The 14,480-nt window shown below is 45.7% G+C and overlaps 1 protein-coding gene across 5 annotated transcripts in view; it reads right to left on the bottom strand.

Moving 5' to 3' along the window:
• RUFY3 (RUN and FYVE domain containing 3) overlaps positions 1 to 14,480 on the bottom strand; it is a 121,840-nt gene that overhangs the window by 22,026 nt on the left and 85,334 nt on the right. For all 5 annotated transcript variants that reach the window (XR_013218383.1, XM_077276284.1, XM_077276265.1 and 2 more), the window contains exons 6-10: positions 14,367 to 14,428; positions 11,721 to 11,786; positions 9,812 to 9,881; positions 8,603 to 8,683; positions 8,161 to 8,244 (exon numbers count right to left, since the gene is read on the bottom strand). Coding sequence is in view for 4 of the 5 variants with exons in the window: in XM_077276284.1 (XP_077132399.1) it covers positions 8,161 to 8,244; positions 8,603 to 8,683; positions 9,812 to 9,881; positions 11,721 to 11,786; positions 14,367 to 14,428 (363 nt within the window). In the remaining variant the exon portion in view is untranslated. The remainder of the gene's footprint in view (positions 1 to 8,160; positions 8,245 to 8,602; positions 8,684 to 9,811; positions 9,882 to 11,720; positions 11,787 to 14,366; positions 14,429 to 14,480) is intronic.

Here is a 14,480-nt window from a genome sequence, read left to right as displayed (position 1 = left end):
AAAAACAGAAAATCACATTGTATGATTTTTAAATAATTAAATTGCATTTTATTGCATGAAATAAGTGTCTGATCACCTACCAACTAGCAAGAATTCTGGCTCTCATAGACCTGTTAGTTTTTCTTTAAAGAGAACTTGTTACCAGGTTTGGCTGATCTGAGATACGGCCATCACCTATCAGGGCTTATATACAGCATCCTATATTGCTGTATATAAGCCCCCAATCCGACCTGGAAGAACTGAAAAATAACTTATTATACTCACCTGCTGGGCGGTCCTGTCCGAGGGCTGTCACTCTTCTTAGTGCGGCGCCTCCCATCTTCTTACAATCGCCGTCATCCTCCTTGGTTCATGTGGATGATGCGTCCTTGCATCATCCACACAGTCTGCTCGGCATCGCGCTCCTGTGCAGGTGTACTTATGTGCCCTGTTGAGCGTAGAGCAAAGTACTGCAGTGTGCAGGTGTCGGGAAGGGTCAGAGAGACCCAGCACCTGCGCACTGCAGGATTTTGCTCTGCCATCCACACGAACCAAGAAGGAGGGCGGCATCGCAAGAAGATAGGAGGCGCCGGACCAAGAAGAATGACACCCCTCGGACCGGACGAGTTATTGTTCTTCTCTTACAGGTCGGGTTGGGGGATTATATACAGCAATATAGGATGCTGTATATATGCCCTGAAAGGCAGTGGCCGTAACTCGTATCGGCCAAATCTGGTGACAGGTTCCCTTTAAGAAGCCCTCCTACACATTACCTGGATTAATTGCACATGCTTGAACTCGTTGCCTGTATAAACAACACCTGTCCACACACTCAAATCAATTACACTTCAACCTGTCTACCATGGCCAAGACCAAAGAGCTGTATAAGGACACCAGAGACAAAACTGTAGATCTGCACAAGGCGGGGATGGGCTATAGGACAATGGGCAAGCAGCTTGGCTAGAAGGCAACAACTGTTGGCACAATTATTAGAAAATGGAAGAAACACAAGATGACTGTCAATCTTCCTCGGTCTGGGGCTCCATGCAACATCTTGCCTCGTGGGGTAAGGAGGATTCTGAGAAAGGTCAGAAATCATCCTAGAACTACAAGGGAGGACTTAGTTAATGTACTGAAGAGAGCTGGGACCACAGCCTCAAACATTAGTGTAACACACTACATTTCGCGCACGCACGGTCACTTAGGCTTCTTTAACACTTGCATCGTGTGACATCCGTCGCAATGCATTGTTTTGGGGAAAAAACGGATCCTGCAAATGTGCCTGCAGGATGCGTTTTTGCCCATAGACTTGTATTGCCAACGGATCGCGACATATGGCCATACGTCGTGTCCGTCGTGCACTGGATGCATCGTGTTATGGCGGACCGTCGGCACGAAAAAACATTCAAGGGAACGTTTTTTCGTACGTCGCGTCCGCCATTTCCTACCGCGCATGCGCAGCCGGAACTCCGCCCCCTCCTCCCCAGACTTTAGAATGGGCAGTGGATGCACTGAAAAACCTGCATCCGCTGCCCACGTTGTGCCACATTTTCACAACGTGCATTGGTAATGTCGCGCCGACACTTAGCGACGGATCCGTACCGACGCAAGTGTGAAAGAAGCCTTATTCTCCGGGTTCGGGTCTTTCTGCTCACCAAACCACTACCTCCATAGACATCAGGCACTGTAACCGGGTAGGATGACATCCATACACCAGCATTTAAACGCAGCGACCCGGTGCGATCCTCACCTTGAATGACAAGCACAGCACATGGATCTCACTGACCAACTCACTCACAGGTATTGAGTTACTGATTTGAGCCTTTTTTTAGTTCATCTTCCTTATTTCTTTTTTCTACCTGGTGTTCCCAATTAAAACAGACATAGGAACATTTGTAGTATTAAGTGGTTCCCTCTTCACTCTTCCAGAAATGTTCCTCTGGTTACCTCTGGACTCTGCCCCCCCTCACTGGGGGCAATATGTGGAAATTCTGTCACATGGGAACTCGTCTATATACAATACATTAATCAAATTTACTTAAAACTTTTTTTTTTCCTTTCTCTTTGGCCAAGTATAATGAAGTTTGTGGATTATATGTAGAAATACAGTTTGGGCTTTTTCACATCCTCAAGTTTTTTATATATCCTGCATGGAAATGATTCACAACCATACCGTGAATAAATTGGATCAAAACATGATAGTTTACTAAAGGTTTATAATTTACTAGATGGCAGCCCGATTCTAAAGAATCGGGAGTCTAGAATCCATATATACTTTATTTATTCAAATGTAAGAATAATTTGGTGGGCGGGGACCCTCGGCCTCTGATTTGGTTGGCGGGGCCCCACGGCCTCCGATTTGGTGGGCGGGGTCCCTCTGCCTCCGCTTTGGTGGGCGGGGCCCCTCGGCCTCCGATTTGGTGGGCGGGGCCCCTCGGCCTCCGATTTGGTAGGCGGTGCCCCTTATCCTCCGATTTGGTGGGCGGGGTCCCTCTGCCTCCGATTTGGTGGGCGGGGACCCTCGGCCTCCGATTTGGTGGGCGGGGACCCTCGGCCTCCGATTTGGTGGGCGGGGACCCTCGGCCTCCGATTTGGTGGGCGGGGACCCTCGGCCTCCGATTTGGTGGGCGGGGACCCTCGGCCTCCGATTTGGTGGGCGGGGACCCTCGGCCTCCGATTTGGTGGGCGGGGACCCTCGGCCTCCGATTTGGTGGGCGGGGACCCTCGGCCTCCGATTTGGTGGGCGGGGACCCTCGGCCTCCGATTTGGTGGGCGGGGACCCTCGGCCTCCGATTTGGTGGGCGGGGACCCTCGGCCTCCGATTTGGTGGGCGGGGACCCTCGGCCTCCGATTTGGTGGACGGGGACCCTCGGCCTCCGATTTGGTGGGCGGGGACCCTCGGCCTCCGATTTGGTGGGCGGGGACCCTCGGCCTCCGATTTGGTGGGCGGGGACCCTCGGCCTCCGATTTGGTGGGCGGGGACCCTCGGCCTCCGATTTGGTGGGCGGGGACCCTCGGCCTCCGATTTGGTGGGCGGTGCCCCTTATCCTCCGATTTGGTGGGCGGGGTCCCTCTGCCTCCGATTTGGTGTGCGGGGACCCTCGGCCTCCGATTTGGTGGGCGGGGACCCTCGGCCTCCGATTTGGTGGGCGGGGACCCTCGGCCTCCGATTTGGTGGGCGGTGCCCCTTATCCTCCGATTTGGTGGGCGGGGTCCCTCTGCCTCCGATTTGGTGGGCGGGGACTCTCGGCCTCCGATTTGGTGGGCGGGGACTCTCGGCCTCCGATTTGGTGGGCGGGGACCCTCGGCCTTCGATTTGTTGGGCGGGGCTCCTCGGCCTTCGATTTGTTGGGCGGGGACTCTCGGCCTCCGATTTGGTGGGCGGGGACCCTCGGCCTCCGATTTGGTGGGCGGGGCCCCTCGGCCTCCGATTTGGTGGGCGGGGCCCCTCGGCCTCCGATTTGGTGGGCGAGGACCCTCGGCCTCCGATTTGGTGGGCGGGGACCCTCGGCCTCCGATTTGGTGGGCGGGGACCCTCGGCCTCCGATTTGGTGGGCGGGGACCCTCGGCCTCCGATTTGGTGGGCGGGGACCCTCGGCCTCCGATTTGGTGGGCGGGGACCCTCGGCCTCCGATTTGGTGGGCGGGGACCCTCGGCCTCCGATTTGGTGGGCGGGGACCCTCGGCCACCGATTTGGTGGGTGGGGACCCTCGGCCTCCGATTTGGTGTGTGCTCTGCCTGGGGCCACTGTGCTCTGCCTGGGGCCCCATATGCTGCCTGGGGCCCCTGTGCTCTGCCTGGGGCCCCATATGCTGCCTTGGGCCCCTGTGCTCTGCCTGGGGCCCCATGTTCTGCCTGGGGCCCCTGTGCTCTGCCTGGGGCCACTGTGCTCTGCCTGGGACCACTGTGCTCTGCCTGGGGCCCCATATTCTGCCTGGGGCCCCTGTGCTCTGCCTGGGGCCCCATATGCTGCCTGGGGCCCCTGTGCTCTGCCTGGGGCCCCATGTTCTGCCTGGGGCCCCTGTGCTCTGCCTTGGGCCACTGTGCTCTGCCTGGGGCCCCATATGCTGCCTGGGGCCCCTGTGCTCTGCCTGGGGCCCCTGTGCTCTGCCTGGGGCCCTATATGCTGCCTGGGGCCCCTGTGCTCTGCCTGGGGCCCCATAGGCTGCCTGGGGCCCCTGTGCTCTGCCTGGGGCCACTGTGCTCTGCCTGGGGCCCCATAGGCTGCCTGGGGCCCCTGTGCTCTGCCTGGGACCACTGTGCTCTGCCTGGGGCCCCATATGCTGCCTGGGGCCCCTGTGCTCTGCCTGGGGCCACTGTGCTCTGCCTGGGGCCCCATATGCTGCCTGGGGCCCCTGTGCTCTGCCTGGGTGTAGGACACTGGTGACGTCACTTATCTCCGGACATTAGCTCCGGACAAAGCCACGGAAGTTGGCACAAATTGCAGGAAGTAGTATTCTAGGCAATTATATATTAGATGAGAATACATGCAGCCTCGGTAAGCATTCAGGTGGCTGCTGACAGGGCACGCGGTCGGCGCTATGGGGGCCAGGTGCCTTTGCCGCCGCTTGCTCAGGCCCCCGGCACTTGCGATATTCACCTGTCCCACCGCTGCGCTGAGTCTTCTGCATCCTCTGGCTGTGACTTTCAGGTCAGAGGGAGCGATGAAGTGATTAGTACGCGCCCTCTGCTGGAACGGTCACTGCTGAGAATCGGTGACGAGAGGGGAGTATGTCTTTTTGTTATTGCAGCAGCAATATAGGGTATATGATCAGCATAAACTGCATTATATCAGCATTTTATGGGGCCCATCATCAACTTTATGGATAATTATATGGGACATATTTTTGTATGGAGCATCTTATGGGGCCATCGTCTTTGTGCAGCATTATATGGGGCATAATTTTGAATGGAGCATCTTATGGGGCCATCATCAACTTTATGGAGATTACATGGGGGATATTTTGTATGGAGCATCTTATGTGGCCCATGTCTCAATTAATGTTATTTTATTGGTATCTATTTTTATTTTTTAAATTTACCAGTAGCTGCTGCACTTCCCACCCTAGGCTTATACAAGTCAATAAGTTTTCCCAGTTTTTTGAGGAAAAATTAGGTGCCTCGGCTTATACTCGAGTATATACGGTAAGAATAAAATTTATTTTGTCACCATGGTGATTTACTCATGATTAATCGTGTATGTATATTTTATTCTGTCTTTTTGCATGTATAGATATCCTGAATAAAGGTATTACTGCTGAAATGTTGTCGGCTGTGAATATAAAACTACACTGTGTGCAGAATTATTAGGCAAGTTGTATTTTAGAGGATTATTTTTATTATAGATGAACAGCTATGTTCTCAATCAACCCAAAAGACTCAAATATCAAAAGCTTAATATTTTTGGAAGTTGGAGTGGTTTTTTTTTATTTGGCTATCTTAGGAGGATATCTGTTTGTGCAGGTAACTATTACTGTGCAGAACTATTAGGCAACTTAATAAAAACCAAATATATTCCCATCTCACTTTTTTATATTTTCACCAGGTAAACCAATATAACTGCACAAAATTTAGAAATAAACATTTCTGACATGCAAAAACAAAACCCCCAAAAATGAGTGACCGATATAGCCACCTTTCTTTATGATGACACTCAACAGTCTTCCATCCATAGATTCTGTCAGTTGCTTGATCTGTTTACGATCAACATTGCGTGCAGCAGCCATCACAGCCTCCCAGACTCTGTCCCGAGAGGTGTACTGTTTTCCCTCCCTGTAGATCTCACATTTTATGAGGGACCACAGGTTTTCTACGGGGTTCAGATCAGGTGAACAAGGGGGCCATGTCATTATTTTTTCTTCTCTGAGACCTTTACTGGCCAGCCACGCTGTGGAGTAGTTGGAGGCATGTGATGGAGCATTGTCCTGCATGAAAATCATGTTTTTCTTGAACAATACCGACTTCTTCCTGTACCACTGCTTGAAGAAGTTGTCTTCCAGAAACTGGCAGTAGGTCTGGGAGTTGAGCTTCACTCCATCCTCAACCCGAAAAGGTCCCACAAGTTCATCTTTGATGATACCAGCCCATACCAGTACCCCACCTCCACCTTGCTGGTGTCTGAGTCGGAGTGGAGCTCCCTGCCCTTTACTGATGCAGCCCATCCATCTGGCCCATCAAGAATCACTCATTTCATCAGTCCATAAAACCTTTGAAAAGTCAGTCTTAAGATATTTCTTCGCCCAGTCTTGACGTTTTCTCTCATGTTTCTTGTTCAAAGGTGGTCATTTTTCAGCCTTCTTTGCCTTGGCCATGTCCCTGAGTATTGCACACCTTCTGCTTTTCGTTACTCCAGTAACATTGCAGCTCTGAAATATGGCAAAACTGGTGGCAAATGGCATCTTGGCAGCTTCACGCTTGATTTTCCTCAATTCATGGACAGTTATCTTGCGCCTTTTTTGCCCAACACGCTTCTTGCGACCCTGTTGGCTATTTGCCATGAAACGCTGGATTGTTCGGTGATCATGCGTCAAAACTTTTGCAATTTCAAGACTGCTGCATCCCTCTGCAAGACATCTCACAATTTTGGACTTTTCAGAGCCCGTCAAATCTCTCTTCTGACCCAATTTGCTAAAGGAAAGAAGATGCCTAATAATTAAGCACACCTTATATAGGGTTTTGATGTCATTAGACAACAACCCTCCTCATTACAGAGATGCACATCTCCTGATTTACTTAATTGGTAGTTGGCTCTCAAGCCTGAACAGCTTGGAGTAGGACAACGTGTATAAAAAGTATCATGTGTTCAAAATACAACTTGCCTAATAATTCTGCACACAGTGTATATTTTATTTCAACTCATCTCAAAAATGCTTTGCTTGTGTGCCGAAGGTTTTCTTTCTACTACGGATTCTGAGAAAGGTCAGGAATCAGCCCAGAACTACATGGGAGAACCTGGTCAATGATCTGAAGAGAGCCGGGACCACAATCTCAAATATTACCATTAGTAATACACTACGCCATCATGGATTAAAATCCTGCACGTCACGCAAGGTCCCACTGCTTAAGAAAACACATATCCAGGCCCATTTTAAGTTTGTCAATGACCATCCGGATGATATAGACTAGGAATGGGAGTAGGTCATGTGGTCAGATGAGACCAAAATAGAACTTTTTGGCATCAACTGCACTAGTTGTGTTTGGAGGAAGAAGAACGATGAGTACAACCCCAAGAACACCATCCCAACCATGAAGAATAGTGGGGGAAACATCATACTTTGGGGGTGCTTTTCTGCAAAGGGGACAAGACGACTGAACCATGTCGCAGGGAGGATGGATGGGGTCATGTATCGCGAGATTTTAGCTAACAACATCCTACCCTCAGTGAGAGCATTGTAGATGGGTCGTGGCTTATCATGACAATGACCTGAAACACACAGCCAGGGTAACTAAGGAGTGGCTCCGTAAGAAGCATTTCAAGGTCCTGGAGTGGCCTAGCCAGTCTCCAGACCTGAATCCAATAGAAAATCTTTGGAGGGAGCTGAAACGCAGTGTTACCCAGCGACGGCCTCAAAACCTGAAAGATCTGGAGAAGATCTGTATGGAGGAGTGGGCAAAAATTCCTGCTGCAGTGCGTGCAAACTTGGTCAACACTACAGGAAATGTCTGACCTCTCTAATTGCAAACAAAGGTTTCTGTATCAAATATTAAGTTCGGTTTTTCTATTGTATCAAATACTTATTTAATGCAATAAAATACAAATAAATTATGTAAAAATCATACAATGTGTTTTTCTAGTTTTTTTTTTTTTTTTCTTTAAGATTGTCTCTCAGTTGAAGTGTACCTACGATAAAAATTACAGACCTCTCCATTCTTTGTAGATGATGAGAAAACGTGCATAATCAGCAGTGTATCAAATACTTATTTTACCCACTGCATATCTTTCCTAGTGCTTGCAGCTACGTCACACTGTAACAGAAACAGAAGGCTGAAACACAGACGAAAATACATTGTGAAGGAAACAGCGTAGAATTTTAGCTTATTTACATTGAAATAGTAAATTAAAAGACAGAAAGAGTAATTAAGCAGTGAGATACACAAGTATTGAATGGACTGCTGAAAAGATGCATCTATTTGACAGTCCTGGCTTTTGAACCTTCAGGTGCCATGACAATGTGATCCTACCAGTCTCAACTGGGTTTCTTCCTTCAAGTGTTTCCTGACTTCACTAAGCATTTGCCCGTCTGCTGTTCTCTCTTGCTTGTTCCCCTAGAAAAAAAAAAAAAAGGAAAACAAAAACATGAATTAACTGTTGATGTAAAATAAAACCCAACAACAGCCGGGTAGATTATTAGAACCCAATCAGACAAGCCAACCATGGCTGTTAAATGATCATGTAAGCCGATCGTCAGTCATTTATAAGCTTGTGCTCCATGTGCACAGAACAAACGTTACTATGATCGCTCTTTGCTTTACAAAGGATAATGCGACGCTGATAATATGATGTTCTCTTAGCAAACACATGCAGGACACTTTTTTAGCAAACTGTGCTGCATTTAAGCAGAATCTCTTCTGATATACTCCTAACAAGTATCATATCACACACTATTTCTTACACCAAGCCTACCTTGGAGAAGTATGTACTATCTTCTTTCATCCTCTCCATTTCCTCCTGCATGGTAATAATTCTGTTGTTTGCCACAGCAAGCTGAAAAATGAAATAAGAATATGAATCTTTATGATAATTTTTATGATAAATGTTCTTTTCATTGCTTTTTTTCATGAAACATTACTTTTCTACCAATTTTCTTAAGGAATACCAATAATTTTGGATGAGCTTTCAGAATAGACTGTCATATTGTGTACTTTATGATTACCGCCATTATTAAACGCTATTTCTAGCTATTATATGACTTGTATCCTGAATTTTTCACCATAACCCCTCTATAGGCGCTGTCATTTTCAGTGTTCTCCGAATTGGTGGGTAGTCCAGCAGTTCATAAACCGCAAACAGAACCAGAGGGAGTCCTGCTTTTGTTTCTCTGTAGCACATGTGGCAGCAACAGTACGAAAGACAAACATCAGTACTGAGCTGTGTGTATGTGAATTCAGCTTTGGAGAAAGCTGAATCAATTTCTTGATGCTGCAGATCCACTTAACAAACATTTAAAATTACTCTGCATGGGCGGTGCTGCAAAAGTAAAGCTCAGACACATATTAATGCTATGTAAGGATCAATTAAATGCATACTAAATGGAAAAGCTGCGCCCATCTGAGGTAGACTAGATACTCCATCATTCAGAACCTTAAAATTGTCCCCATTCATCCTCTGGAGGTGCCAAGGAGAATTAAACTTGTGAGGGGGTGGAAGGGTTGATCCTCTTGTTAAAACCAATACCCTCACCAAAGACTCTTCTCCATCCTCGCTGATGTGCACATCAAGGTGGAGTACAGTGTGTTTTATCTAAAATGCAGCAGCGTGTCAGCATAAAACATACTCAGCATCCACAGCCAGTGTCCGATGCAACTGATTAAGGCAGCATGATTCAGATGAAACACTCCTTTAAATATTAATATTACTATTCCTATGCAAAATATCACAGTTATTGTAATACAGTGGAATCACTACGCTCTTTTTGCTAATGTGAAAGCTGCTAATCGTAAATGAGGCAGTATATTAGACATGACGTTTTGATAGCAAACCTGCTTTGCAAAAACGTTAAAAAAACGGAAAGTAGGTTACCCCAAAAAACATTAACAAGAGCACACTTTTGGCTTCTAGTATTGTTTCATGCCTGATTTGTTATTTTAACTTAATTTACAGAAGTGAACGTACCTCCTCGGTTAGTTTGGTGTTGGACTTTTCTAATGCATCCACCTTTGTCTGAAGATTGTTAACAGTGGCACTGGAATACATAAAACAAATATATATAAATATATTATTTACCAAATCTTACCCAGTCAAGGCACATCTATTTTGGCTAAAGTTTACTAACACAAGCTGGGTTACAGCTTCCCATTCCTGAATCTCTACAATAATGTGGATATGTCATAAATGTCCAAGATGAGAATACCCCTTCGAAAGGCAGATGCTAATAAACAGATGCCTTTATATTCCTGTGAAACTGTATTCATTGATTAGAAGATTTTAAAAAAATATGTATTAATTTTGTGCTTCATTTGTATGTTTTTTTTATATCATAATTTATACATTACAAATACACTTCCTGGAAGTAAGCAGAGACACCAGGGAGCTATAATTATCATCACAAACCAATTAGACAAGCCCGATTTTACAGTGCTCCTATAATGGGATGAAGGTACACATTAGAATCACTGGTCTGCTTGGGGCAGAGTATGCATGTCTTCTGTTAGCAGTACTAATTGTCCCTTTAATTATTAATGCACATTGGTCCATGAGCCACAGCTGTATACATTATGAATAAATGAAGGCAATTGAAAATGTAAGGACAGGACACTTTCCAATCTTTTTCCCATACAAGAGAAGTTGGCTATATTTAAACCGCAATACGCTACAATAGGATAAAGCATTCAAAATACCAGTAAACCCCTGAAAATTATAATAACCCGATACATTTATATAAATTTCCCCGATTTTGTAGGGAGTAGATTTTTCATTATGCACATTAATAAACATTACTTGCCGAAGCCAGAATGCCTACTTAAAAGGGGCGGTCCAAAGGTCAAATAAATTTTAATCTAAATCCCCATCTATTTTGTGCCGTAATCGAAACTAATTTCTAATATACCTGCATTAAAAGTTCCCTACCATTCCCTAACTACATTATCCAACAGTTATTGCATTTTTCCCCCATACTTCCTGTGTGAGGACACTTCGTTTGAGTATCCCAGTGCATACTAGGCTGCTCACATGAAGCATCATCAGGGGGCAAAAGCTGTGGTCACGGTCAGCACCTTCCTTGCAATGAGGCGTCATCAGTGACGCTAATTTCAGGAGCAGGGCTAGTCCCTGCGCGCTGTCATTGTGCGGTAAGCACAATCACAGCACCCTCTGTGCTGTTGGCTCAGTTCAGTAGCCATGAGTCAGCAACAGCATGCACCATCAGTGCATTGTAAGGATATCCAGTTTTCAGAGATCAGCACCGCTCTCGGAAGTGATGTCACTAGTCTCAACGCTGGGCATCCTGACAACACGCACTAACAGTGAATGGCTGCTCTGTTGCTAACTCATTACTACTGACCTGAGCCGATAAAGCGCACGCTGTGATTGTGCATATCACACAATGACAGTGCGCAGGGACACAGAAGGGACAAGCACAGCCCCGGAAATAAGCGTCACTGAAGACGATTCATTTCAGTGAGTGGGCAGAGGCTGTGACAATCAATGCAGCTTCTGCCCCCCGATGGCGACTCCTAAGTATCCCATCATGCAATAGGATACTCAAACAAAGTGTCACCATACAGGACCAAAGTGTCACCATACAGGACAAAGGGAAAAAATGCAATAGCTGTCAGATGCTGTAGTTAGGGAACAGTAGAAAATGTTTAATGCAAGTATATTAGAAACTAGTTCAGATTATGGCACAAAATAGATAGGGATTTAGATTAAAATCTATTTGTCCTTGGGACCACCCCCTTTAAGTCATACTGCTGGCTGTAACTTGCTAAAGGCGTTGTCCGGCCTTAAAAAAAAATAAAATGATTTTTTAGCAGTTTTCTGATTTTTTGGGGCTAGACAATCCCTTTAAATATGTATACTGTACCTTAACTGTCTGTTAAGCTCTTCTACATAATTCTTCTGATCTAATATAGCAGTTATCTGGACATCTCTAGAAAAGGAACAAAAAGAGAGTCATTTACAAACCGAAGCTGTGATTAAGAGACGCTACACTTAAGGTATGTGCACATGTTAAATACTTGTCACAAAACTTTCTGCATCAAAAACAGGGTCTTGGCAGGAAAAATGCTGCATTAAAAAATGCTTCATGCATTTTTTCCCAGTCATTAAAATGGGTGACAAACACTGCAAAAAGAGCTGAAAAATGGACACACTGCAGATATGATAGTGCTTTAAATCTTCAAGTAAAAAATAAGAAATCTCATTCACTTTTCTGGTACAGTAAGAACAAGACATGAGCAGATACCCTTAGGTTATTTCTTGCTACAACTTTTTTAAAATATGGCTGCCTTCTAATTACTAGCCTGGACGTGCGCTGGATACAAGGGTACATTTGTGTCCTGTCTGAGAAAGTGCACTGTATTACAGTAGCAGTACTGCCGCTATGATTTTGGGAAATCATCTACTTTAATTAGCCGCTGCTATCCACAGAATCCACAGGATTTGGTGCAGCTTTGGATTATGCTGTGGATTACATGCCGAGGGTACAGACGGTCCGTACAACAGCTGCTGACACAGTTTATCTTTCCTCCACACCACCTAATTGTGGAAAGTGATGGTTACAAGGCCAGGATGAGGGGTCAAACACATTCTGTTTTGACCTTGACAATATAGAAGCAATTTTTAGCCGTGTGGATCGCTTTTGCCAACTGCTGGTCACAGCTGTGAAGTACACTGCAGTATTGGCCAGAATACCAGGCTTGTAGAAAGATGTGGGACCTGACAGTGGTCAAGAGGGGAATGGACTGGTTAGCATAGACAGTCAGGTAAGACGCCCCCATTACTAACCCCATAGTAATATTGTATAAAAAAAAGTTCCAAGACGGTCGCAAGCCACATCCAGCTCCTGCCCCCTGACGGTAGCGACACCCTGAGCCCCCTATTACCGGTATAATGACAGCCAAAGCTTTCCACTGAATCACACCAAGGCAGCATCCAAGCTCCAAGGTTTCCTATCTTACCCCCTACTGAGACACAAGTCACACACAAGTCACCATCCAGAGATCTACTGTCAATGGCTGTTTGCTGCACCAAGCTGGCAGACAGCCGAGAGCCACACATCATGTGCCAGTGAGCCACATGGTTGGCAACCGATGCTCTACAAAGTATTCAAAATGAACATTTTATTTTTATGGTAAAGTTAATTTGTCCAATTACTTTTGAGCCCCTGAAATGAGGAGACTTTGCAGAAAAATGGTTGCAATTCCTAAACATTTCACATTATATTTTTATGCAACCCCTTTAAGGTGAAAGTCTACACTTCAACTGCTTCTCAGATTTTTCATTTTTAATCTGAAATTGTGGCATGCAGAGCCCAAATCACAAAGTTTCAGTCACTGTCCAAATATTTCTGGACCGAACTGTAATTATTTTATTTTACATGACAGGTTCCCTTTAAGACATTGCTAGGAAAGGGTAAGGGCACTGGTGCCATGGTTAGGATAAGGAGACATCTTTGCTAATTCATGATGAATTCACTAGGACTTTAGAACGGCAGACACATCATACAACCGATCTTTGGTGAAAACAACCCTAAGCCTGGTAACAAGTTGCCATCACACATCGGAAGTCGACCATTTTTCAAGCTAAAATTGGAAGTAAAATGTCACAGATAGAAAGACAACTCCAGTGCTGCTTCCTAGCGATTAGCCTCAGGCTGGAAAGGTTCAGAGATACATGTGTCTTATTGAATGTAAAAAAAAAAGCTGTCAGTAATGCAGTATGTGTGTGCGTCATTCCACCCTGGATCTCATACTCCGACACTGAAGTCCGGGGTGACATTTTTAGGTTATATATTAACACCAAAAAGGGAACATTTAATTAGTAGAGGATATGTTTTATAGTGGAGTTATCAATCATTGTAATGCGGAAGTAGCAGATCTATTGTTAGAGAGTTTCTCTGGAGGGCACACAGGGACACAAGTGTATGCAATGCTACAATGCACACCCCCATCTCTCTGCTGCACACGGTGTATACATGGTGAGACGTTTCAGGCATGTGATCGGCCACTGGATCTGCAGCATCTGGGCAGCCTGCTTTCCACCCTGCCTGGCACCGCTCAGATAGATCAGTGTGGGGCAGGAGGACAGAGAGCAGATCTCTCGGTGGTCAGGAAGGACCCTGGGTCAGCGTTTTCCTCCATCATATGAAGCTGCCTCTGGATCATAAGACACGCGCACTTTTTAGAAAAAAAAAAGGTTTATCAAAAAAGTCTGTTATTCTAAAAAAAAAAATGATATGTTCACAACTGAACACAATCTTCAATGATCAGGAATTACCGGTATGTGAGATCAATGTATTCAGAAACAAAGAACACGAGTTCAACCGGGCAGAAATCTGTAAATCTCCAAATCTGACATTTGTGAAATATATTAACTAATTCTCGCCATCTTGTGTCTCCCAACACGCTGATGTACAGTATGCCCTTATTAACGTAAATGTGCTAGCAGCTCAGTGGATAACAATAGACATGACAAATATCACATTCTTAGCTGCTTATCGCTCACTTACTCGTCACTGCACTTGGCAACAGGACCTTCTTTTAAGTACATCGAAAAATCAATGACTCCAACCTGAAAGTGAACAAAAAACAGCATCTTTTCATGCTTTTAAAGACAGTATAAT

Source organism: Ranitomeya variabilis, chromosome 1, assembly GCF_051348905.1.
Source record: "Ranitomeya variabilis isolate aRanVar5 chromosome 1, aRanVar5.hap1, whole genome shotgun sequence".
Classification (NCBI taxonomy): domain Eukaryota; kingdom Metazoa; phylum Chordata; class Amphibia; order Anura; family Dendrobatidae; genus Ranitomeya; species Ranitomeya variabilis.
Note: the sequence above shows the minus strand (reverse complement) of the source record. Positions and strands in the feature narration are given on the sequence as shown.